This window comes from Eptatretus burgeri, chromosome 12, assembly GCF_056783735.1.
Source record: "Eptatretus burgeri isolate ZD-2024b chromosome 12, Ebu_testis_v1, whole genome shotgun sequence".
Taxonomy (NCBI): domain Eukaryota; kingdom Metazoa; phylum Chordata; class Myxini; order Myxiniformes; family Myxinidae; genus Eptatretus; species Eptatretus burgeri.
This window is the reverse complement of record NC_140972.1, coordinates 50,017,944-50,045,423: the sequence shown is the minus strand read 5'-3', so window position 1 is coordinate 50,045,423 and position 27,480 is coordinate 50,017,944. Positions and strand designations below refer to the sequence as shown.

The following is a 27,480-nucleotide window of genomic DNA, read 5'->3' as shown; positions in this document are numbered from 1 at the left end:
TCCCGGCACCGACGCGAGCACCCCCTCGTCCGCCTTCGCCGCCGCCACCTCTCCACAGCTCCGTCTACTCGCCCTCTCCGTCTCCTCTCTTGGCTTGTCCCAACTCTTCCCTCTTGACTTCTCCCACTTCTTTCCAGCTCCACCGACGACTCTCTTGAACTCCGCACAACTGCCTTTACTGACGAACGCAGCCGTTTATATAAGCCCCGTGGCTTCGCTCTTTCACCCTTGACCCTTTGCCTCCGACCCTTCACCTCTCTAACTGGCTCCCCATTGGACCGAGGAAAAGTGGGCGTGAATGCTTTTTGATCCATGTATTTCTATATAGCGACCGCCCTCCAACGCCCTGGAGGCGGGGCCAAATCGCCCCTCGCTCACCGATTGGATGGAACAAAAGTGGGCGTGAGTCGTTTTTGATCCGTTTTTTTCTTCGGAAAGTCTGTGATGTCTCTGAATACGCTGCTCGGTGCGCGCCCTGCACGAGTCCAGTATCGGTGCCCACGAGTGGCGCGAGATGGTGTGGATGCGATGGTGGCGAGTTGTGACGGTAAAGGTCGTGGCGGTTGTGGTGAAGCGGCGTTGTGGTTGGTGGTTGTTGTTGTGAAGCGGCGTTGTGGTTGGTGGTCGTTGTTGTGAAGCGGCGTTGTGGTTGGTGGTTGTTGTTGTGAAGCGGAGTTGTGGTTGGTGGTTGTTGTGTGATGGCTGTTGAGACGTGGTTGGTGGTGGTAATAATGGCGGCTGGTCCAAAATAAAGATAGTAAAAGAAAAACGGCTATCCTGAAGAGTCGCAGCCCGACTGAATGACATTTATTCCCTCGAAACAACGGGTTTGGGCCTAACTACACATATACTTACAGAGATATCTCACCTAAGGGACCTGAATGGTGGTTTGTGAATTTCGTCAACCACAACAATATCAATTCTCGAATATAGCTCAGGATATATGAACCATCAGGACATGGCGAGACAGGTTAATCAATTATTTCTACAGCGTTTCATTTGGGAGGGTATTTTGGGGTCACCATTTTTGGTGGAGCATCAATAATCGTTTTTTTTTCTTTTTCTGTATTTATTTTAATCTGTTTGAAACCAGATAAATAATACATACATGGAAAGGAAATGGAGGCTGGGGTGCACAGGATTAGAGGGAAGAGATTGACAAGATAAGGGAACACTAATATGTGGGGAGGCAAAGTGGGTGGTCGTGAGGCAGAGGTAGGAGAGAGTAAGGAGGTGGAAGAGGGGAGGGATGGAGGTGAGTAAAAATTACTACCTTTTTACCCTCGACAGAGGAAAGAGTATTGCATTTGGGTCCGTTTGTTTATCTGTTTATACAGAACTTATGTGTATAAATTACATTAGACCCTTTATATCCCTAATTAGACCCCTAAAAAACCCCCAGAGTCGTAGACCATTTACAACCATAGGACTCATTAAGACTCCTCAAACTCTTAAGACCTCTAAGATCTTTTAGAACCTGAAGGCCATTTAGACCCTTAAGACCCCTAAGTTCCCGAAAACCCAATAGACCCGAAGACCCCCCAGACCAATATCACCCTTTAGACCCCTCCCCCCACGACCCTTTAGATCCCGAAGACCCTTTAGATCCTTATAATCCTTAGACCCCTAAGACTCGCAATGCTCTTTAAGACCCCTTAGAACCCTAAGACCTTTAAGATACCAATAAAGAACACCCCTAAGAGACCTAAGACTCTGTAGACCCTTTGGACCATGAAGATCCTTAAGACCATGTGGACCCCTTTGACACTATTACACCCTTTAGAACCCTAAGACCTCTCAGACCCTTAGAATCCTTTCTACCCTTCAGACCTTTAGATTATCACACCTTTTGGAAATTTTAATACCATGGAAACGTCTTTGACCTTTCGACCTTTTTTAGATCTTTTAAGATCCTTTAGACTGACTCCTTCAGACAATTGTTACCCTTTCGACCCCTTTGATCTTTTAAGAACCTTACAGCTTTCCACCTTTACAACTTTTCAGACCTTTGACAAATACAACTAGACCATTGAGACCTTTCAATTGCAATCAATGACCTTTCATGTAGTGCATCCTTCCGTTTATTTGCCACACAAAATACACCACACAAAAGTCCTGGTGAGGGTCTGCAACCTCCGATTGGTCTTTCTTGTTTTTTTTTTCTCCTTTCCAAACTGCTGCTTGCCATTTAATCAGCTCACTATTTTCTGTGTTGTTCGTAGTTTTTGGCTGCTGAATAAGAAATACATTCAACAATATTTTAATTGTTTATGTAAATCTTATGGAATATTTGGGTTGGCCTGTTCATGTTCTTATCTTATACCCTGCCTAATGTTGTGAACGAACCCCAGTTCAAATTTCAAATATACCATATGCGTTTGTCCATTGCCTACTCATGTCTTTGAAATTAATGTAAAAGCACAATGATGTCTACCAACGTTTTTATCCTGTGCCTGATTTATGTACGAACTCTTCCATGAGCCTTTGACCACTCCGCAGGATATACAAGATGCATGAACCTTCCTTTTCCCAATATTTTTGATTAATCTTTTGCTTCTCTGTGTACCTTCAAGGTTGCTTGGCATTTGTTCATTAATCACAACTTTCTATTCGTAGAACATCCCTAAGATTTATAGAGCTCGATATCACAATAGCTTGCTTACTACACTGAATTGCAAGATGAAGACACCAGAGGAGCAAATTTGTACAACCGAGATATACTCACAAAGTCGAAGACACCAGTGTTTGAAAAACAAAAAAAATTCAATAGATAGCTATATATGATTCGTAATTAAATATATGAATTCATTAATATATGCAGTACTGTATATTTCATTGTACTTTTTTTTCATGTGTTTGGATTATTTTGAATATCTTGTCCAGAGCAGATTTTGAATGGTCCTTGTATGAATTTGTTGATTTTTTTTTTCATCAAAACACAATCACAAAGGGGAAACGTATCCTTGACGACATCTACAGCATGTTGATCAATGTCCAAAGCCACAGAAATATTAAAACTGGCAAACACAAATTTCGTCTGAGAACAAAGCTCAAGACAGGTATGACATCGAGTCTGGGGTGGCCTGTATGGGACATGTCAATCCTTTGATATGATCAAGATCGAGGTGGCCTTGTATTTGAATAATAACGCAAAGTTGCCAACATTGAGAGAATAAAAGGTGGTAGAGTGGAAATGATCCGTGGTGTGAGGGAGCGAAGTGACCGGGGTGGGGGTGGGGAGGGGTAAAAAGTGGGGAGGGGGAGGGGAGGATCTGGGTGTCCATCCTCCCGTGGCTGGGAGATTTTGTAATTTTACCCTTAAATTTATACATTCTAAGACACTCTTTCATGCAAAATTAAAGCAGAATAATCATGTTTTCCTGATGAATTTAAGTTGTGTTTTTTACCTCCACCGAAGGTGAGGGAAGTTATGTTTTCAGCCCTTTCTGCCTGTTTGTTTGTTTGTGTGCAGGATATCTCAAAACATTGTGAACGGATTCGGATGAAATTTTGTGGACAGGTTGGGTGTGTGACAAGGATGAACTGATTAGATTTTGATTAAGATCCGAATCCGGATCCGACTACTTGAATTTTAAAGTGATTCTTCACCATTGAGAGATAGGGCTCAAAAACGATATATAGCGTGATATGTCAAAAATGTGTTGGGCCAGATATGTTCTCGTGGATCAGGCATTACAGAGCGGAGGTATGCACTCTACCGAGTGGCCTTCTAATTTTTATTTGTATTTAACTATGCCGAAGTGATGGGTCATATAATGGAAGAACAAAAACGGGAAACCTCATGGAAAAGAAAATTTCACATTTTCAGCGAGGCAGCCACCACCTGTTGCACCGCAGAACAACAAGTGGCCAACGCAGGCGAGTAGCCCTGAACTTTGTTCAAGTCGATCTATATACAGTATTCAGTGACAGTGAGAATATTGTAGAGCGCTAGCTGAAGCACTTCAATCAAATGTTTGATAAGAAACAGTTCCCTTGGCACGCAATTGGCAATCACTGAACCATGATATTAAGCATACACCTCCTGGAGATGTCCAAAATGTCAAATATGTCCGAATTGGACAAATGAACACTTTTCTAGGAGTCTAAACTGCTTGTGAGTTCGATTCTGGAGCTTAAATTTTGGAATTCTCCTTAGTTAAAGAGATACTCGTGGTGATCGCATGTGCGGGAATAAAATAAAGCAACGAACGTCGACGTCTCCGGGCGTTTATAACCACTGCAATGTACCAAGTGATTCGTACCTATGATGAACAGGCATTCCATAATATGACTGAGAAAGTTAAAAATAAAACGTTTGGTGCGAGAAAAATCATTGTGGCCTGTTCCAAGTCAAGGCAAGGTTGAGCAGGCCAAAAAACATGGCGGCTTCAGACCTCAGCGAGGTTACCCAGAAAACGCATTAAAACCCCAGAGAGTGAGGTGGCCGAGGATCGCCTGATGAAGGATATAATTAAGGCCGTTAATTATCTTCAACAGCGGTGTTTTAATTAACCCAAACACCCAAATTTCAATCTTGCACTTCCATGGAGTTTTCTTGGTATGTATGCCAAGTTTCAGCTGCTAGGTTTTATGCTTTTGGAGTTATCGAGGAGAAACACTGACATTTATTAACATGTATATATAATATATATATATATATATACATATATATGTACTGTATATATCTGATGTTCTAGCTGACAGCAGTTTCAGCACTGTCGAAGCAGTCTCATGGCAAGGATTAAACGAGGTAATTACCTCTGCTACCGAAGTTCGACAGAGTTTATGTTTTCATCCCTGTTTGTTTGTCTGTCTGTGAGCAGGATAAATCAAAAATTTATGGATGAGTTTAGACGAAACTTGTGTTTGTGTTTGTGACGTTTGGGTTTGTGACGAGGATGAATTGATTAGGTTTTGTTGATGATCGGGACCCCAATCCGGATACTATAATTTTTAAATTTATTCTTCACCATTGAGATCGAGACAGGGCCAAAAACGATATAAAGTACGATGTTTCAAAAAAGTTATGGATGGGATATGACAAAACTAAGTGGATGAGTTGGTTGTAACTAATCAACTCTTCATGAAAGACATGGTGGGATCTTTCACGTTGAGCAAGGAATGCTAGCAGAAGGGATGCATGGCTTAATATCCATCTGAGGGGTGGCACACTTTGTGATGTACCACCCTGCCTGCGAAACCCCAGCCCCACAGGTTATTGTCAGTCGGGATTCAAACCCAGACCACACAGAGAGCTCAAAGGTAAGTGTGCTACTTCTGTCTCATTTTTTTTATGAGTTTTTGCAAGACAAGTGAGATTTGAGTGTGGCAAATGATTCAACGTTCACCGCTATGAAGCTGATAGAAAACAGCTATGAAGCTGAGAGTAAAGTGATTTAAAATTCTCCTCCAGGTGGTAAATCATAACTGATTCTCGTTGCTGAAAAGATGTGATGCATTTTAGCAACTGAATACTCAGATTTGGAGAGTCAACCACTCGCTCAGGAGAGAAGCTATTGACGGCTTTTCTTTTTCTAAGAATGTAAACCACATTTCCACAACATTTCTAATTAAAATGCATATTCTTGCATCAGTACAAACAGAGATGTGTTGTCTCATTTTTAAGGAAGTATTTACAAGAATCAGCATTCCCCACTATCTAGAACAGTCAAAACACTATTTATTTTATTTTATTTAATGTATTTTCCTATGAAATCTAGGCTCATCGAGGAAGAGTGACAGAGTGGAAAAGGGCAATGCAATGACAGTGGGGCAAGAAAGGGAATGAACGAACAGGAAAAGAAGGTAGGAAACCCAGCAACAGTCCCGATCAAGGCCCATGAGAGCATATGGCCATATAAGGACGCACAAACCCAGCATGAAATCACAAGCAAAGGCACTCAACGAGATGTGCAAATACATTACATCAACAAATTAACACCAGCATTAATACAAGTCTTGAGCAGGTATCCTCGGTTTTAGAATATATAGCTTCTCATTACAAACAGGATGATATGTGGAGGTAAAGGAGCCACATAATTTATATTACAGGATTAATCAGACTATTCTGGTTGATAGCTCAACTTGAAGATTTTTATTCTTCATTACTCTTCACAGCATATAGCTTGAATAAAATAGCAATGGTTATACTTTCAGAGTGCCATGACACGAACATGAGTGCTTTTCCTGATCTCTGCACTCACCTTCCGTTAAAAAGGATCGATCAGACATTGCAGCAAACAGTATCGACTGCTTCCACTACTGTGCTCTTTCTTTTGGATTTTGGCATGGAACTGAAAGCTCGACTAGTGGAAGCAGGATATGGGCTGGGATGGCTGATCTTTGTTTGATGGACTATCTTACAGAAGCATAGTGCGTGGCAGATGACAATGTGAGCGACCAGACAAAAATCAATGCGTCTTTTGGTGGTGGAACGCAACCAATGAATCATCAAGTGACTTTTTGGATGCCGGCAATACACTGTCATACCTTCAATCACTCAATGTCCAATTACTCTTTGCAATTTTAATGGATTGACTTTCCTGAACACCAGCATGCTCGACTTGTGAAGGCAAAACAGATTTGGTGACTGATATTGATCAGCTTTCCAGAAATTCAAAGATTTGCTGCTCTTGTTTGAGATCCAAAAATTGATAGGTATTGGAGTTTGAAACTTGGCAACAAGTTGGAGCAGCAACAAGTTGCAATGAGCCTCGACTTTATAAATACACAAAAAAACAACTATAGAACAGCAAGTTTCCTCCAATTATTTCAGGGGAATAGGAAGAAGAGGTATGAAAGCATTTCCTTTTGACAGCATGTTGAAGTGATATTTTCTATCCTCATCTGCAGTATGTGCAGGTTGCTGTATGTTTGCTTCCCTCATCTCTCTCCTGTCCATTTCTTTGTGTCAGAATTAAAGGCTCAGAGTGAAGCTGCCACACACAGCTCACCCACATGGACATACAGATGAATACACAAGACACAATACAGGACTGTTAGATGAGACAAACACTCACCTTGGAGGAAGTGCCATCACTTCCTAGGGTACTCTGGGTACCAGCAATGCCACAACAATGGCACCATCTTTCTCTCCACACTCAGCGGGGAATTTCCTCCTCCCCCTCTTCTTGCGTCCACATGGTGTCCCGCTGTCAGTGTCTTTCACCCGTCTACCCTCTGTCGCCTCGCCCTTCCATGAGCAGAGACCTTCTATATATAAAAAAAAATCATTAAAATAACCATTAATTAAGAACAGGCTCCAACATTATTTGTTTGCTATGAAGCGAGAAGAAAACCTATAAGTTCATTCAATATAGCTGCCATTTTTCAGATAACCCTTCTTGTGCAAATTATGGAAAGTGAGAAACCACATTCTGTTGCATTTTATGAGAAATGGACTGAAATGCTTATTCATGCTGCCACCTGAATGGAAATTTTCCTCATCACTGAACAAGACACCGCCAAGAAAAGTGCTGTCTTGTTTGATTACCTCCAACATGTTTCGAGAAAATGACATGCGAGCAGTTTGATCCCCCAGATATCTTTATTGGAGATGGTCAAAAGGCTCCAAAGACCTATGCAACTTTCTCTTCGGTCGGCAAAGTGCTTTGGCTCTCTTATGGAGTGGAAATTACAAGGAATATTCAATAGGCCTAGCATCAGGATTAATTTTTGTAAATTGTTTTTAATTGGTGCTCATTCATTTTTGATATACAGTATAAGGTGGGTGTGTGTGTGTATTATGAATACAGTAGACTAGGCGTAAGTCGGCAGCGTGTAACTCGTCACTTTGCCTAAGTCGGCAGCATCAAAAAGTCCCGAATTTATCTCATGTTAAGTCCCTATGAATAAAGGGTCATCCCTCTGTAAGTCGTCATCTCTAAGTCGTCACTTCGTCTAAGTCGTCAGATGTTGTCCGTTCCCACGTAATGGAAACTCAAGTAAATTACCACTCCTAACTCGTCACATGGAACTGCTGCCTCGTGAGAATCCCGATTTCATGGAATCGTGATGCTCGCTCATTGGTTTACACCGTCAGTGATAGGCTATTTATAACTGCGTACACACGTTGATCGCACTGCAGGCAGGACAATGGTGACTTAGCGTAAGCTTACAACTAAAACCTACCAAGAAAAATACAACATTATCCAGTTTTGTGAGGAAAACCCACTGATGAAGAAAACAGCCATAGCTGAGAAGTTGGACATCAAACAGCAGACATTGAACGATATCTTGAAGAATAAGGGCAAGATATTTGGACAAGTGGAGAAGATCATGAGGCCGGTGGTAAGTGTGAAACGCGTGAAATGTGTGTCCTTTGAAGATGTTGATGATGCGCTCATCATCTGGTTTCGGCAAATGTCGGCTCAGCCAAATATTCGGTTGGATGGTGAAATGTTGCTGCTGAAGGCACGTCAATTCGCTGCGGACCTCGGGCATGATGATGCCGAGACCTTGCCGATGCACTGGATAGACAGATTCAAAGTGAGGTGGGGAATCGGCAAGGTCAAGAAGTGCGGCGAATCAGGCAGCGTGGATTTGGCAGTGGTGCACGACTGGAAAGATGGCAAATTGAAAGACATCTTGGAAAGCTATCAGCCTCGGGACGTGTACAATTCCAATGAGACTGGGCTTTTCTGGCAGATGCTGCCAGAAAAGTCTCTGGGGTTCGTTGGTCAATCCCATCATGGTGATAAGCAAGCGAAGTTGTTGTCTTACAGTTGTTCATTATCTTTACTTTTGATAAACTGATTCATGAATTCCATCTTTGCTTGATCACTTTCCAACTCGCCAATGAACCCCCACCTATGCCCCGAGGATTGTGTTTTCCTTTTGGTACAATAGCCGGCTCTCACACATACGTGTCCAGGCCACGCGCGACTTCATCCTTCATCCCAGTCATCATGAATGTTCGCATACGCGTAAGTCGTCACATTTCTAAGTCGTCACTTTTTTCTCAGTCCCGATGGTGACGACTTACGCCTAGTCTACTGTATATAAAAAAAAAAAAAAAATATATATATATATATATATATATTTATTTGAAACGTCAATGAATAACTGTGAATGAGTGGGTCTCTTCAAACTACACTGATTTTAAAGTGCCGCTTTGGATTATATGTGGTCGTGATTTCATTGTCTATTATACAAGATGTTTAGGTAAAGCGAGTAGGGATTTAGGTTGAACGACTGGACAACCTAAAGCACATTTGGAGCCTCACGGAGGAATAAATCTTACATCAAAACAGGTAGCGTTAACACTGTACAGGAGTGAGGCCTCATCAAGAATGTTGTGTACAGTTTTAATCAACACATCTGACGAAGGATATAGATGTGATCGAGAATGTTCAGGATATAGCGACTCGATTGATTCCATGTCTAGCCAGGCGAAGCCATGAGGAACGGCTGAAGGAAACGTGACTTTATACATGAGGCAGGAGACTTCGAGTGAGATCTGAGAAACGTTAATATAAGAAGCATATAGACAAAATAATTGCAGATTTTTCAGCAAAATTGACAGTGAGAGGACCAGGTGTTACAACCTGAGAATAAAGAAGAGGAGAGTTAGGATGTTAGTAATGTTGGAAAGTGAAATTTAGTGTGTGTTCCCTTTTACCCTTTCAGTTCAATAGAGAGTACTAGTTTGTTTTAAAATGTTTTAGTAGTAGGATTAAAAATCTGAGAACCCTGAAGTCATTGAGCTGAGAGGACACTGAGGCTATCTTCAACTGGAAAGAAAGGTGTTTTGGCAAGCCGACCGACTACAAGACATCTGCATAGGCTGTGCAAGTGACAGATTGCCAGGCTTATTGAGTGGAATTAACGTTACTGTAATTGGTGTTGATAGTGATAATTGGTTAAAGATAGCAAAGTTTTACAGCTTGAACTCTTTGATTGTTTTATATATTTTCTTGTAAAGATTTCCTCTGCCATTAGCTGAGCCCAGGTGTCACCATGTTGAACCCCGCCCTAGAGCAGCAGTCCATGAGTGACATGCTCCAAGCATTGACAGATGTCCTGCAGGGATTGAGTGTCCAAGCAGGTGCCCTCAGCGGTCAAGTTGTCAAAGTTCAAGGGACCACCCAGAGCACTAGGGGGGGGGGGGACTGTTTTTGACAACATGGCTTGATAACTTCTCAACTTACTCGAGCCATTGCAAGTTGGAGGGTGGGGCCAAGGCCCAGGCTGTCATTGACCATCTTGCAGGAGCAGCCAAAGAAGATGTGCTCTGCAAGGATGCCAATGTTAGGGAGGACTTTGGAATGCTGTTGGAAGTGTTGAAGTTGCTTTTCGGCCCTGTGGAGTCCGTTCCCTCCCTTTGCGCTGCATTCCACAACTGTGTTCAAATGGAAGCTGAGTCCCTTGGTGACTTCATTCGTGGACTGATGAGGTTGTATGCTCATATGGAGGGTGAAGCACAGTCATTATCAGAGAAGGACGCATTAAGCCACTTGAAAGATAGCATGCTCAAGGAACGGTTTGTAGAGAAGTGAGGAAGCAGTGGGTTCAGCGGGAACTCTGACGTATAGAGATGTCAATGGGTGGGAGAATTTTCCTGGAGATGCGGGAGGAGGTTCTACTGTTCAGACCAAGAGCCAAATAAGAAAGTTCATGTCAATCAGGTTTTGACAGATGGACCTGAAGTAATGCAGGTGTCAGCCAAGCCAACAAGTGAGATGAAGGAGATCAGAGGGACTCTCTTCCTTCACAAAGGAGTTCTCCAGGCTCTGTGATCATCTCCAAAATCTGATCGACCTCGGTGCAGTGCAGAGTTCTCATAGATATCGTGAACGGGAACCACCTACATGTTACCACTGTGGTAAGAAGGGCCACATATTAAGAAGGACTACAAACTGGAGGTTATTTGCCAGTACTGTAAGGAGCTGGGCCACGCCCACAAAGAAGGCACCAAGAGGTACCTCCTGCAGGGGTTTCCCAGCCAGTTTCTGTCAATGCTCCCCAAGCAGAAGTGTGCACGGCAGATGCTCCAACACAGTTATCTCATCAGGAAGGGAAGCAACTACTGACTTGGCTTATTGCCAAGAGTCCTACTTCAACAGTGAAGATAGGTGGAGTAGAGCTGGGCTGCATCCTGGATTCTGGAGCGAAGACTTCAATCATCCCATCATCTGTGTACCACAGTAAACAGAAGAGGAAGCTTGGTCAGTTCAGGGAGGCTCCTGAGGTGTTCTTGAATGTGATATGTGTGGGATGGATAGAGAAGCATTGAAGGTTATGTGGAAGTGCCTATAAAAGTGAAGGGCTGGGATCTGAGAGGAAAACTTCTTTGTAGCTGCTGACAAGGTATGCAGCACTCTTCACTCCCATATCCAGTTCTACTTGGATGCAACATCCTTCGTGAGTTGAAGAGTCAGACCAGCAATGATGAACTCAAATTTGTCTTTGGTAACCTGCGAAGTGAAGCCCTATTTCCTCCTGAGGTTGGTGGAGCGAAAACTATTCCTGCCCGTACTGAAGGAGAGGAAGTTCTACCACCGTTCAAAGTTTGGAGGATCGTTGGCCACTGCGACTCAGTTGTGCATTTGCTGGATGGCAACAGTAATGCGCTGGTGCGGAAGACTCTGCTTCTGACGGCATTTTCGAGTGTCAAGACTTATGAAGGATACTAGCCAGTTAAGGACAGTGGTCTTCAATTGTTACTGGCTAACCACACCGATATGGAAGGGTGAATTCGGGCAAGCATTCCAGTCGCAGAGGCTCTCATGGTTACGAAGAGTCCAGAAGTTCTTTTGGAGTTGGAAGATGATCACCTCCCCGTTTCAGTCCATGAAGCGCTTATTGAAGAGAAGGAGGGACCAGAAGCTGTACATCCTCAGTTATCTGAAGTTGAAGTAGAGAGATTTGTGCCTCATCAGGAATTTTCACTCTCACCAGGGGTTATCCTTGAAGGTCTGGCCAAGCTGATGACCAAGCATGAACGAGTCTTCTCTAAAGGGAGTTTTAACTTGGGAGAATGTGACATCATCCACCATGAGATGAACATAACAGGTGGGCCACCGAATAGTTTGCTGTAGACATATTCCTCTGTCCAATTTGAGATGTGATTGGAATGAGAACTATACCAAAATGCAAGCAGAATTGGTTAGGAGGGCCGATGAGGTGGTATGTTCCAGGCTACAAGCAGCGGCCAGATCATCAGAGAGAAGGCAAAGCAAGCCACTTTCTGTAGGCAACAGGTATTACTCAAGCGACAGGCTTTCACAGGACGACACAAGCTGAAGGATAAATTTGATCATACTCCAAATGTTGCTGTGAGTAAGAATGAGAAAGATAATGTTTTTGAAATACACCCTTCCTCTGGTGGTACGCCAAAGTGGGTCAAGCAGAGATTGATTATCACCGACCTACAAACTGAAATGGATGATGGGAGATCAGATATGGAAGAGGATTTTCCTTATGTGGAGTTGGAGGGGAAAAAAACATTCCTTTTCTCCGACAACCTCATCTCAGATCAGCAATTTGCTTTCAGACATGGTCACTCCACATTGAACATGCTGCTTCTCCTCACCCAACAATGGATGAAGGCCCTCAATATCAGACATGAGATGAGAGCCTTCTCCCTGGACATATCTCATGCTTTAGATACAGCCTGGTATCCTGCCTTACTCTCCAAACTCTCTGCCTAGGGCATCCAAGACCAACTCGGTTAGGGTTAGGGTTCCATATGTTATACAATTTGGGTCTGGCGACATATCGATATACCAGTTATATCAATATAATTTTTCATATCGATAAACCGATGTTGGAATTTTGAATACACAAAAAAAAAAAAAAAAATCGATATGAAATAAAAACCCCCAAAAAATCGACATGAAATAAAAACCAAAAACAACTGGTATATCACCAACAAATTGAAGAAAGGGGTTTCCAATCTATAAATACCATACATGATTTTAAAAGATTTGATGCACTCAGCATCTCGGCTAAACATGGAACAGGAACAGTGAAACGTATGATGTCAAGATGTAACAGAAAGTAAGTACAGTACGTTTTAACTTTTAACCCTCTGCATCCGAGAACCCGGACAAGCAAGCAATCAGGTTTTTCTTTACCCTCATGCCTGGCTTTAATGCAATTGCCAATTGGTAATTACTTTATATTACAAAATAGTAATATAAATTTTTTGTTGTTGTTGCTGCAAGTGAAGAGGCTTTTTAAAATTTATTTTATTTTTGCTTTACACCGAGACCGAGCCGAAGTGTTTTTGTATATGCGGGTTTCAGAAGGTGGAACGGATCCCCTCCCAGGTCTCCAAGTGTCCACCATCGTGTGTACGTGTGTGCATGTGTGTGTGTGTGTGTGTGTGTTTTTGGATTTCAGAATGTGGAATGGAGTCCTCCCAAGGTGGGCTCAAAGTATCCACCTTCATTTTGGTAAGGGGTCACGGATTCATGGACCAAGCTGTGAAGTTTTCTGTTTTCAAAGTTTTTTTTCCGAGGGTTGTTTCTGAGCCCAGGACGGATTCCAACTGCAGTTCGTTTGTAGTGATATTCCCAGGGATGGTTTTTATTCAACTTGGGCATTCTTCAGCTTCCAGGATCTTTTCACTTCATGCTTGAGATCTTGGTATTTGGTCCTTTTCTTGATTTCTACACCGTTAGTCCAAAATCACCGGTATTAACACCTCAATTAGCAATGCCTTCTTATCTTTTTTTTTTTTACCCAAGTATGATATCTGGTCGCAATGCTTTGTTTTCGATGTTCACACCCGATTGGGATCACAAGGTTGTACGTGAGAGGAACTTCAATGTTTTCAGTGATTGCTTTTAGTTCATTTTCCCCAAACATTTTCTGGAACTGGAATATCAAAGTTTTTGCAGATGTGCCAGCGGATTACTTGACAAACTCTGGTGTCGTTGTGTGTACAGCTGTTCTGAGAATTTTTTTCTTGTTTTTTTTTCGTGTTTGGTCATAACGCGTCACATGTCATTCTCGTTTCCTAACCCCACCTCCACCCCTTACCTGTATGTTTTATTTCCTCTCCCTCACCCTTTTCTCTCACTCTGTCCCCTCCTCATAAAATGCAGCACTCTCCTCCCACACCTGTCACCGTCTCTGTGTGTGTGTGTGTGTGTGTGTGTCTGTCTCTCCTCTCACTCTCTCTCGCAGTGAATAGCAACGTTTGGTGAGGTGTCACTCTTCCCACCTCCACCCCATTCTCTCTACCTCCCCTTCCCCCTCTCCCCTCTCACACTACACCTGCCTCCCCTCTCTCTCTCAAATGTAATTTTTTTTTTGAAATAATATTGATATACCGGTATGACCCCACCGGTATATCGATATCGAAAAAACAAAAATCGATATCGACGAAGCCTACATGCAATACATGGATGCTGTGATATGGCTACTGTACTACACACATATCCATCAACTCAGATTTATTTACCTTAACATGGAGGAATTATGTCTGAACCATGGCAATCAACATAACCGCAACAAACTGGATTCCTGGTGCATACAAGCACCACCAGTCACAACCAAGCTAGTGAAGCAATATTACACATGTCATCATTACATAAGAAAGTGTCCATTACTTTAAACTACATGTCAGCACTGCCAGCCTTGTTCACATGTATTAAACAGAGCCATAACACTGGATGGTGAGGCAATACAAACGATATGCACACCTACAGAACTTGGTGATGTTGGTCAGCCTCTGATACACAAGTCCCAACAGTCGTCTCTAAACAGGGTTTGGCACGTAATGGTAACACACCGATTTCACCATTCCGTATACAATGTCCTTCAACCACCGAGATCATATGGCTTGGATCGCATTTTGCAACCTGTTACAACTTTTTGACAATTCACTGAAGAGTATAACTAAATTACAAAGCAACATTAATAAGGAATATTTACATGAAGCCTAAAAGATTCACCGACCAGCGTCTGGAGGTTGATGGTGTTTACCAGGACCGGCAATCCCCTTAAAGTCAGAGGCCAAGCTAGCCGTTCCTTACCGACGGTTTTGAAAGGAGCGCTTGCTTGCAGGGCCGCATTTAGGCATGGGCAAGCTGGGCAGTTGACCAGGGACCTCCACAACCAGGGGGCCTCCACATATTTCATTAAAAAAAAATTGTAAGGAAAAATGCTTTTGTGAGTGCCTGAATGGTAGTTGGTAGTTAGTGGAACAGATATAAGATATTCATCTATAACAGATATAAGATATTCATCTTATCTCATTCTCTAATTTATATTGAAGTTCAGATTCTTTGTTCTTGAAAAATATACTTTATGGATGACTGTAAATATGTCTTGTCACCTTTTTAATATTCTAAGGTAGGGTAGGCCTCCACCACTGAAGGCTGCCCAGGGGCCACCACATGTCTAAATCCGGCCCTGCTTGCTTGAGTGTTTGAGGCACTTGTCGCGCGCTCCACAAGAAACCTGGAAATTGAAGACACCCCAAGCGACTTTTTCCCTGAAATGGTCAGGTTGAATACCCCCTTGAAGACTGAATCCATCAGTCTGCGTGAGTATTGTCAACTTATGGTTGTTTTAGTTGTTTATCCTCTATACTTTTAAATGCTAAACGTCAAACAAGGAAGCAATATGTACCATTCATCACCTCGGAATAAACAAGAATAACAGTTTTAGTCAAAATTCTATTTCTTTCTCAATGCTCTTAAAGTTGGTTTTTGCGTACTGTTGTTTCAAAGCGAAATTTGGATTATTTAGGTGCAATAATCGAGCATTCAAGCCTCAGATTTTGGAAGCGTAATGAAGACATGGGTGCAAGAAGTACTTGTCACATTTTTTAAAACAAGCTCAAATGAGCTAAGATCCTCGTCCTCTTAATGATGACGTCATAAAAACGAATATGACGTCATTGTGATGCATCAGGTTTGCGATAAATTATCTGTGCTAATGCCCGGCTTGATTCCCGCAAACAAAATTCAAACAGATTGCCTAGTTTCGGAGATAATGGTATAGGCGATTTCCATTAGCAGCGATATCATGGCGTCAACTTTTTTTCTCGGAAGAATTTCAAAATCGGAGATGGTTACTGCCTGCGCGTGGGTTTTCTTCATATACATGGCAAGTTTCACGAAGATCCGATGAAAACTCTGGGCTGTGAAACAAAAAATGTCCAAAAAATAGGAATGACGTCATAAAAATTGATATGATGTCAGAGTGATGTATCATATGTGCGGTAATTCATCTATGCTAATGCCCTGTTCGATTCCCGCAAACAGAATTCAAAAAGCTTGCCTAGTTTGAGATAATTTTTTAGGTGATTTCCATTAGCGGAGATATTTTGACGTCATAACTTTTTTTCGAGGAGGAATTTTCAAAATCGGAGATGGTTACTGTCTGCGCAGGAAATTTTTACATATGTATGCCAAGTTTCAGGAAGTTTCGATGAAAACTGTAGGCTGTGAAACAAAAAAGTCCACAAGAAGATGAAGAACATCTAAAAATGGAGGATATAAAAATGAGCTGGCCCCAGTACTATCTATCTATAATTCCAGCAATCTCTGTGTGTGTCTGTCTGTCTGTCTGTCTGTCTGTCCATCTGTTTGTCTGTCTGTTTGTCTGCGACCGCCATTTCTCAACAACCGCCGGTCCGATCTAATTGAAACTTGCCAGGAATATTGTCGGGGCCCCGCAGATGTGCCTTTTTGAGGTTTGATGTCAATCGGACGAGCGGTTCCCAAGTTACAGCCATTTATCTGTCAACCAATGGCAAAACACGCTGCTATGACATCACAAATGATGTCACAATTAATGTTTATTTATTTATTTTATTATTATTATTATTATTATTATTTTGCACGATTGACGGTCCGATCTGATTGAAACTTGCCAGGAATATTGTGGGGGACCCGCGGATGTGCCTTTTCAAGGTTTGATATTAATCGGACAAGCGGTTTCCAAGTTACGGCCATTTATCTGTCGACCAATGACAAGACACGGTGCTATGACGTCACGAATGACGTCACAATTAATGTTTATTTATTTATTTTTATTATTATTATTTTTTTTGCACGATTGATGGTCCGATCTGATTGAAACTTGCCAGGAATATTGCTGGAGACCCGTGGATGTGCCTTTTTGAGGTTTGATATTAATCGGACGAGCGGTTCCCAAGTTACGGCCATTTATCTGTCGACCAATATCTGCGAGAGGGGGGACGGGAGAGGGGGGGATGAGAGTGGGGGCGAGAGAGGGGCGAGAGAGGAGGGGGGAGAGAGGGGGGCAAGAGCGGGGGAATAGAGAGGGGGGCGAGAGAGGGGGCGAGAGAGAGAGGGGGAATGAGAGAGGGGCGAGAGAGGGGGGCGAGAGAGAGGGGGTGAGAGAGGGCTGCACATACTGGCACTCACCTACGGGCACTCACCTACGTGCCCACCCCCACGGGCCCGTATTAGTAACCTAAAATGGCCGGAGCATCATTTGATCCCAAAAAATTCCGAAAACAAGTCCTCAAGTCCTGTATATTGGTATATGGTCATTGCTGAATTCACTAAAATGTGCAAGAAATACCCAAGTCCATAATGTTTGAGCAAGAATTTCAGAAGTCCATGACGGTCCAATCAAAATGCTCGTATGTGTCACGTGACAAGCTATGAAAATGGTGACCATGGAGGCTGGACAGCATGGTGTGAATGAGGATAACCCTGATAACAGGGGCAAAAAAGGTAAAATACACCCTGGAGACTGGGCTACAAAGAGAATGAAGGATGCCAAAGCATCAGGTATGTAGTTTCTATGCATTATACTTTCAATTTCCGATTTAACTGAGTAATTTTGGACCTAACTGGGTAATATTGTCGTTAACTGAGTATTTCTGCATCTATCTATAATTCCAGCAATCTCTGTCTGTCTGTCTGTGTGTCTGTGACCGCTGTTTCTCGACAACCACTGGTCCGATCTAATTGAAACTTGCCAGCTATATTGCTGGGGACCTGGGTTTGTGCCTTTTCAAGGTTTGATATTAATCGGACAAGTGGTTCCCAAGTTATGGCCATTTATTTACCAAACCAATGACAGGACACGGTGCTATGACATCACAATTGACGTCACAATTCTTATTCTTCTTCATTTGAAATGACGTCACAATTGACGCTGGGGACCTGAGTATGTGCCTTTTCAAGGTTTGATATCGTTCTTCTTCATTCGTTTCAGCTGTTTCTTAATCCAGTCATCATTTACGAGAGCGAAGGAACGGCCTGTGTGGTTGTTTCTGGCACACGGTTTGAGTATTTTTAATTTTTTTTGCACGTACAGGCACGCACTAGTAAAATTAAACCACGAAAGGCAAGGAGACATTGCAAAATTGACTGTTTGGCCATCAAAAATTAGCAATAAAGGGTTTTGTGTGTAAAAAGTACCCAAGTCCAGCCATTTTGTCGCAAAAAATACCTCAGTCCAAAACAACTTTTCTCGTTTTCTTCGTAATAAAGGATTATTTTTCCACAAAAAAGGGTTTGTCTGCTCTGTCTTGCCCCTGGAACCAGCAACAGGCTCCATAGTATGCCACCTTTAAAAAAAAAGTATCTGCAGCACGTTTTGAAAACTTTGATCCTCAAATCTGAAAAGTGTTCTTTTGTGATTAAAGTACTTCTTGCACTCAGGTCTTCATATTAAAACGTAGAAAAGCAAAAAAAAAAAAAAACACCCGAGAGGGAGGAACGACAACCGAGCTAAAAGCACACCGACATCGTGCACTTCTCAGGAATGCGGCAGCTCCAACGAACACACTTCAGGACCGAAAATCTAAAATATACAAACAGCGAGGAAATCACGTCGAAGCATCGGCTTGGCTCTCCTCTTGCGTCGTGATGCGATACGCAAATCATCGAGCGACGCAATTCGCAAATATAATAACCCATCTCCTCAGTGCCGTGATTCGTGACGTCAAGACGTCTAACCTTGACGTCAAGACGTCTGGCTTTGACGTCGTGACGTAGCAATCCCCGAACAGCCTGCCACCATTGATGACGCAACCTCGCTCAATGTGTCGTGACGCAAATATTCGTGGATTTCTCGGTTTATAACCTTGTGACGTAAGCGCGTACAGCGTTTTGCAAGGTGGGTAGTGGCAGATTTGGGTAACAAGGAGAAGGAGAGAAAGAGAGACGGAGAGAAGGGTTTGTGGTGCCGAGCTGTTTCAGTACCGCCTTTTATATCACAGCGGCTTCCTCCTGTGTAATTTCCGTGTTTTTGTCCTCATTGTCTCGCCGAGCCGCCGTGAGGTAAGTGGGAGCGAACGCCGAGTCGGGAGGGCCTTGCATGGACGACAGATTCGAAACCAGAGAAAATATAGAAGGAAAATGAGGGGAGGGGACGGGGAGCTGGTGGTCGTTTGAGTTGGGGGGGGGGGAGGGTGGAGATGCTGAGACCACCCTGACACTGAGGTTACAGACTGTGGTATTCAAGAGCCCAGAGAAACTTGTCCATTGCCTTGTTTGTAATCTATAAGTATAAATCTATATTGTTTTGTATGTATAACTTGCTTTTCAGGAGAATCGGAGCGAATTTAAGAGGACGCTGGGGTGAGAGAGGTGATTAGTGGGGAAGTGGGGTGGGGGTGCTTGTTTTTAATAGGCGTGGCTTGTTTTTAATGGGCGGTGCTTGTATTTAATGGGCGTGACTTGTTTTAAATGGGCGTGACTTGTTTTAAATGGGCGTGACTTGTTTTAAATGGGCGTGACTTGTTTTTAATTGGCGTGGCTTGTTTTTAATGGGCGTGGCTTGTTTTTAAATGGGTGGTGCTTGTTTTTAATGGGCGGTGCTTGTATTTAATGGGCGTGACTTGTTTTTAATGGGCGTGGCTTGTTTTAAATGGGTGGTGCTTGTTTTTAAATGGGCGTGACTTGTTTTTAATGGGCGTGGCTTGTTTTTAATGGGCGTTGCTTGTGCTGCAAATGTTGGAAGGTGACTGTTTGGGGAAGATGATGGAGGGGGATACATCATCCAGGGTTATTGATTTATTATGTGATGTGTTGTGTTGGAACATGAGAGGTTGAAGATTCAACGATTATTTATTTATTTAAAATACAAGATCGATGCTCGTGGAAGAGTGAGGCGTCAAAAGCAATGTATGCATAGTGGAGCGGTTGGACGTAAATAAGCAAGAGAATGAGGTAAAAGGGAGAAACGTGGTAACCCACCAGTAAATATGGTTGACTTCGGTGGGGTTAATGGGAGTAGAAAAGATAACTGTACACATTTAAGTTGGGTTAATGGTCGACAGCCTGGTGTTGGCTTAGTGGTTAGGGTGGCTGCTTGGGATCCTAGGGTCCTGAGTTCAAGCCCCGTTGGCCGCTGAATTAAAATACACCAGGAGGTTGACTCAGCCTGTCATCCTTCCGAAGTCGGCAAAATGAGCACTAGTGTACTGGTAAGGGGGCACTGCATCAGTAGCATAGCCGCGTCCCAACCAATGATGCACCCAGCAGCCACAGGCTGCACTCTATAGAGAGAGAATGGTAGACATGAGATGGTTACGCTCTGCTTGCTTGAAGCCCAAGAGGGAAGAGTGGCAGTGCACCGTCTCTGGAAGGCAGTTCCACATTCACGAGAAAGACTTGAAGTGTATGGAAGCTTGGGTATTGGGAGTTTCAACAGGAGATAATTAATGGAAGAACATCCTGGAGTTGTTGGGGAGTGTCGGAGGGCTGAGGGAACTAGGCTGGAGGACAGAGACCGCTGACCTGTCTGCAATGTGAAAGTAACATGCCCTGTGCTTTGGCCTCATTGTTGAGAGGTTTTGACATGTTCAGTGAAATTTGGTCTTCCTGGGAGAATCGTACATTCCGGAGGTTTGGAGTGCTTTGGAAGCAGGGAATTGCCTTTGAGACCACCACACGAACTACTTCGCACACAGTAATTGTACTGGTGGTCTTTTCCATCTTAAGGGACCCAAACGTACTTGGTTGCGAACCAGGTTTCTTCACTTGACAAACGAGATCCCGTGAGGTATCAAGAGGTCCTGACAGTTAAGTAATCCAGCCAAATTCTCTTTCTACAGATTCATCCCCGAGTTGTTCCACCATCCAGAAATTACCTGTTGAATCTGCAGCAATGCTGACTAGTTTATATTCCGAATTACAAGAAACGATTCCAATCCTGCCGAGTTCATGCTCCAAGGATCACGCAAGCCATTTCGCAGCAACAGTAGTTTGTTTACAAGCCTATGCTGCCTGCAATCCCCATTGACACACACTGGGAAGCTCGAGCTGCATAATTCATTCCGCAGGTTCTGTGCGTCCCTTGGCCCAACACCATTTTGCGGTCGTGTCTCTGAGCATTTATTGGTGGATAGTTAGCTTTGTGCATTGCAATGAGAAAATCCTACCCAAAATATTCTTAACATGGTATGGGAGGGATTGGGTTGAAGGTCACCTAACTTTTGTGTCGACCTAAACATTCATATTCTGGGGACTCTTAAAAATGTTTAAATTCATGTTTAACTTTTCATGTTCATCATTGCTGTGTCTTCACTTGGAAATGGTCATTCATTTTCTCATCTATGATTAATTTGCATGAACTTTCAGGCAACGAAGGCACCAAGTAAGTTTCTTTTTCCAGGTTTGTATCACCGAGACTGTCCATGAATGACATTCGGCAGTGCAATGACTGGAAGGGAGGCGGGTATGTGCTCGGGAACTGCCCCTCCCGTTGGCCATACAGAATGTGTAATTTTTTAAAGTATACTTTGCGGCCCAAACTCCTCTAAATTCAGTCATTTCTGCTCCTTGACGATCGATTTCACGTCTGAAGCCCCTTTGAAAAATTATGGTTGCACCTCTTCATATATACTGCCCCTTTCGCAGGGCAAGCAGGCCTTTTCGTGCCATTGTGATAATACAAACCAAGATTCCACAGTTAGTATTATGTCGTATTTTAATTTATTTTTGTTGGTGCCTATATATATGAAAGTGTGAATTCTTTGCAGTTTTATTTTATTTTATCGCTCCACCTGGATGCCTTAGAATCTTAATGAAAATCACTTTGTACAATGACCTCGAAGGCCTCTGCAGTGAATTGCTCATATTGTGGTCGTTATGTGGTCAATAGTGCCTGCGTCTGCTGATGTAATGCCAAACATCGTTTCAGAAAATAAATAAATACCAATGGCATCTTAACATTGAAAGAGAAACATTTAAATGTGATATAGAATCTGCTCTCATGCTTATTTGATCCTCATTCTGCTGCGGGTCCCAACTGTGAAAGAGATGGCCTACATTTTACAGTCTGAACAAAGTTACGGTGCAGACACTCCGAGTTAGAATGCACCGAATGGCTCTCAACCTTGCCAAACTTTGGATGATCCTTGTCCCTTTTAAAAAGCACCCTGCCCTTCTGAAGCTATGCCCTGCCCCCTGAAAATACGTAGGATACCCAGAATAAGTTTATTTCTTTCCAAACTACCTGGATTCTTGCTGTGATCTGTCATTTTGGCTTGCGGCCTTGAAATCTTTGTCGGCAACAAGTGTCTGGATTTGGGAACGGGAAAAGCACAGCGTCTATCTCAAACAAGTAAATAATTTGAATTTCTAGAACCATGCGCCACATGTTTTCGTCACCCCACCTCCAACTCGTTAATGAATGCCCCCATCCCGTTTTCAAGTGCCCCTTCTGAATTTGATTTGCACCCTCCCTTCCCCATTTGTATTTCGAGCTAGGGGTCTGCACTATATTCAAAAAGTAATATTTGTCCAGCTTGGTTGTGTAGGTAAAATGCTTCTGAGATGATGCAGCTGTTGTAAGAATTGAAGAAGAAAAAAAGTGTTTTAAAAAACAAAATGAAATAGAAAAATGTGGTTGTATTTTTATTGTTTATTTTTAAATACTTTTTGTTTCCTTTTTTTTTTCTTGCAGCTTTCTCTCATACAAACGGGATGGTTACCGTGTAATTCCATTTGTCACATTCCTCATCATTTAATCAGAAAAAATATCAATAAAGGAAGGTTGCGATGGAGGCGCGTGTATGGGCTAGAGATAGAGCTAGTGATTTTGCCGAAGCAGATTTGGAGCAATTTTCAGAAGGGGCAGGACGGCGATCTACCACGTGCAACCCAAAGTCGTTTGATGAGGGCATCAGAGGGGATGCAGAGAGTGATGCTAACTTGGTTTTGGGGGGTGAAAGCCCAGTTGACTATGAGAATGACCATTTTGATGAAGAGGACCACAGGGTGTTAGAGGGATATGAAAATCATCGGAGAGAGGGTGACTTTGAAGGACGGAGAGTTGAACAGTATGGTGTAGCTGACTGTGATAGCCATTCCGACGAAGAAGGGCTACCCCTTCGATATGAGAGGCAAATGCTGGGAGCTGTGGGTCATCATAATCCACAAACTGACAGTGAGGTGTCCGAAGATGAGAGGGAATTGCAGTCAGTTGAGTGTGAGCAGCACATGAACTCCATACCATTGTTGGCCGGTGTTGTAGATCATGAACGAAGTCTGACTCGTTCTGGCAGTACAGAGAGTGGCTTCCACAATCACACTGATCGTGCAGAAGATGACCTGAACTCTGAGTATGTGGCACTCGCTGAGGAACATGAATTGGATAATGAGGATGAAAATGTATACTCGTTGGAATTTCGACCTGAAGCTGAGGAGTATACAGAGCATGCAGAGGCTGAGCACAGTCACATACCAGGTGCCTTGATGCAGACCCATGACCATGGACCTATTGCAGCAAACTGTCCTACAGAGTCTTCCTCAAGTGAAGTTGGCCAAATTGAAGTTAGGTTAGATCGAGAATTGAGGCAACCTCCCAGACAAAACCGGCAGCGGCCTGTAAGTGAACCTGAGGGGTCTGGAGGTTCGGAGGCACGCTTGGTCGCTCGGCCAAACTCTTTGCCACAAAATCTTCAGCATCCACGGAGAACAGAACACTCTTCGTTGACTCGCCAAAATGGATCGGAGAGACGAAACAGGCATGCTGAGAACCAGACTCACAGATCAAGCCGGCAGCATGAAGATCGCTGCAGGCATCGAGCGGCCCATCGACATGGAAATGCTCGTTACATCCGAAGATCGGACCCACAGGCTTACGCTCGTGCCCATGAGGAACGCCTCGGTATGCGTTCAGAAATTCCACCTCCAGATCGACTGGGTTACCGCCAAGCAGAAGGATTTGCCAGCAGCAGGCGGAGCCTTCGACACTCGGACCCATTACCTGCGGAGCAAGACACCGTGATGGTAGGCGATTATACGGTTGCTGAAGAAGCATACCGTGTATTTCATCCACGAGCAGAACCTGCAGTGGAGGAGCATGTGTACGAGGAGATTGGGGAGACGGATGCAACAACAACCACGACAAGATTTGACCGGGAAGATGACTCGGATGGTGGTTATGACAAGGAGGTGCTTGGTGCACGCCTTCACCATTACGATGTGAAGTCCGACTCTGATTCGGATGGAGGAAGGCAGGAAAGTGAATACGCCACCTATGATGCACCCAATGTTGATAGTGATGATAACGAAGAAGACATTGATCAAATTGTGGCTGAGGTGAAGCAGAGTTTGAGCTCCAGAAGTTTGGATCACCTGACACATGAAATGCCTGAGTGTGAGCAAGGTATGATTTCCGATTGCATTTCTGTCCTTGGCTTTCAAATTGCTTGCTCATTCTTATTATTGAGAGTTTTTTTTAAGTGATACTCAGGGCATTTCACCTTGCTAAAAGCAAACGATACTTTGTATTTACTGAGGTTAGCTTCAATAGCTCCACCACCTAATGTGAACGTAAGTTATGTTTTCACCCCTGTTTGTCTGTCTGTCAGTCTGCTCCCAGACAGACAGACAATCTCAAAGTTAGACTGATTTGGACAAAATTTGCTGGACAGGTTGGATGTGTGACAAGGAAGAATTGATTTGATTTTGGTGAAGATCCAAATCTGGATATGAGAATTTTAAAGTTTATTCCTGATTTTTCACCATTGAGAGATGGGGCCAAAAACAATGTATACCACTATCTCAAAAAATTGTGGATGGGTCATGACACAACTTGGTGGATGAGTTGGTTTGGGGACAAGAACAAGCCGATATGATTTTGTTTGAGGTCCGGATTCAGATCCGTCCTATCAGTGGGATACAAAATGTAAACCGTTCAGCCTGGTGCAGGTATGTGCTGTACCGAATGCCGTTCTAGTTACATCCGCCACCGAAGGTGGGCAGATTTTATGTTTTCACAACTCTCTGTCTCTCTGTTTGTCTGTGAGCAGGATATCTCAAAAAGTTGTGGACGAATTCAGACAGTATTTGGTGGAGTTTGGGTGTGTGACGAGGATTTTTTTTTTTTGGTGAAGATCCGGATCCGGATTCGATTTTGGTGAAGATCCGGATCCGGATACGAGAATTTTTTTAAGTGATTCTTCACCATTGAGAGATGGGGCCAAAAATGATATAAAGCATATTTCAAAAAACTATTGGGGGTGATATGTTCTACTGCATCAGACATTGTATGGCGGAAGTATACGCTCCACTGAGTGCCCTTCTAGTTACCTCCACCATTGAAGGTGAAGGAGGATGTTTTCACCCCTTTCTGTCTGTTTCTTCGTTTGTCTGTTTGCTTGTGTGCAAGATATCTCAGAAAGTTTGCACAGATCCGGATGAAATTTTGTTGACAAGATCGGTGTGTGACAAGGACGAATTGATTCGATTTTGGTGTACATCCGAATCTGGATATGGATACAAGAATTATTTAATTTTTAATGTGATTCTTCACCATTCAGAGATAGAGCCAAAAACGATGTTGTGCTGTATAGCATGATATTTCAAAAATGTATTGGGCCCGATATGTTCTTGTGGCGGAGGTGTGCGCTCTTCCCAGTGCCCTTCTAGTTTTTACCTGTTTTCACTTTTGCGAGTAAATGCATCCATCGCAATTACAGTCTATTCTTTGTTCCAGCCTTTCCTTACTCTTCAGTAATTACCCCAGGGTCACTGTAGCTCTTATCTTCAGTCATATTGGTTCCCTACCTTGTTCATGCTAACTCTTTCCTCCAAATTATCTTCTTATTTTGTATTCCAAAGCTTTTGCCTTCTCCAACTTGATGCCCTTGAATGCCTGTATTTCGCATTGCTTTGTGAGGATTTTAATTCTGAAATCATTATTCATCTTGTATTGTTTTGGCAATGTTAAAAATTCTTTAAGTTTACTGAGTGAATGCATGGGTTTTTTTTTTTTTGTCAGCCAGGTAAAAATGATGGTCCTATGCTAGCAAGCCCTTGGTCACCACATCTCCCATCTTGGTTGAATGGTAGCAGTGTTTAAATGGAGTTAAATTTGGGGAAACAATGTTGTGGCACCATTTCCCCACATGTTATGAAATATCAAATGACGACTAATTATTGTATAACCAGACCCTCACAAATGGCAACAGCTGTCATAGTTTTATACTATGAGCAGTTTAAAACGTGCTAGGATGTGGAATAAAAAGATTATATGGGATAATGAAACAAACCAGGGTTTTCCTTGGAGGTATTTGGACATTTTGAAATGAGAGTTAATTGTCAGTTAGCTAAAACCGATCTTAACTAGCAGAGAGAAAACAGTAATTATCCCGAATTTGATTGCATTTCTTAAGTGCCACATATGTGTTCAAGCACTGAACAGATTGGCAAACATGACAGTGTTTAACAACCACCAAACCAGACTGTTGCATTGCAGTGTGGGTTTGTCCTTCAATCTCTAAAAGCCAGTGGGATGATGTGTACAAAGCAAGAAGCATTTCTTGGCGGTGTTGATTTGCAAAACGATGACAAATTTCTGCAAAATGCTTTTAAGAATGGAAAAATAATTTGGTCTTTTTGCTCACATTACTTGGTCATCTCGTTGCTCTGAGTGAATGTTACCAATTGATCAAAAAACAAAAACAAAACCAAAAAAAACCAACCTGTTGCTGCTTACCTTTCAATCCCATCAAAATTCACAGCATCAGGGTTTGTGATGTGTTTTGGTATATTTGAACACTTGCTACGTATCAATCAGACGTGCACACAACACATCCGACCAAACTGTATGGGACACCCTTTCCATTCGTGAGAATTTCCTGCACTTGTTAACCTCGCCAGAGGAGAGGGTATTGCATTTGGATCCTTTTGTTGCCCTCGCCAGTGGAAAGGGTATTGCATTTGGGTCCTTTTCTTTGTTGGATTTGCTATATATGCTAGATATCCCTTATTGTCAGTGTGTGTGTGTGTGTGTGTGTGTGTGTGTGTGTGTGTGTGTGTGTGTGTGTGTGTGTGTGTGTGTGTGTGTGTGTGTGTGTGTGTGTGTGTGTGTGTGTGTGTGTGTGTGTGTGTGTGTGTGTGTGTGTGTGTGCCTGTAACGCGAGGCTCCACAGCATGAACCAGCAAACCAATTTCTATGAAACTTTGCCAACATGTGCAATCTGTGCTGGGAATGTGCGCGTTTGAATTTCGTTGCCTGGAAACCACCCGTTGTTGTGCAGCGGCCGAAAAACAGCGTACAGTATTTTCAATACTTGTCCTT

At 43.0% G+C, this 27,480-nt stretch overlaps 1 protein-coding gene across 14 annotated transcripts in view; it reads left to right on the top strand.

The window, feature by feature from the left end:
* The first annotated feature begins 18,929 nt into the window (after positions 1 to 18,929).
* LOC147015585 (amyloid-beta A4 precursor protein-binding family A member 1-like) overlaps positions 18,930 to 27,480 on the top strand; it is a 210,173-nt gene continuing 201,622 nt past the window's right edge. For 6 of the 14 annotated variants that reach the window (XM_085850485.1, XM_085850481.1, XM_085850487.1 and 3 more), the window contains exons 1-2: positions 18,938 to 19,223; positions 22,855 to 24,561. In XM_085850485.1, the coding sequence (XP_085706611.1) occupies positions 22,950 to 24,561 (1,612 nt within the window). In that variant the 5' untranslated portion in view covers positions 18,938 to 19,223; positions 22,855 to 22,949. Of the gene's footprint in view, positions 19,224 to 19,552; positions 24,562 to 27,480 lie in introns of those variants that run through there. The other 8 variants (XM_085850482.1, XM_085850488.1, XM_085850476.1 and 5 more) reach the window with 5 other exon arrangements.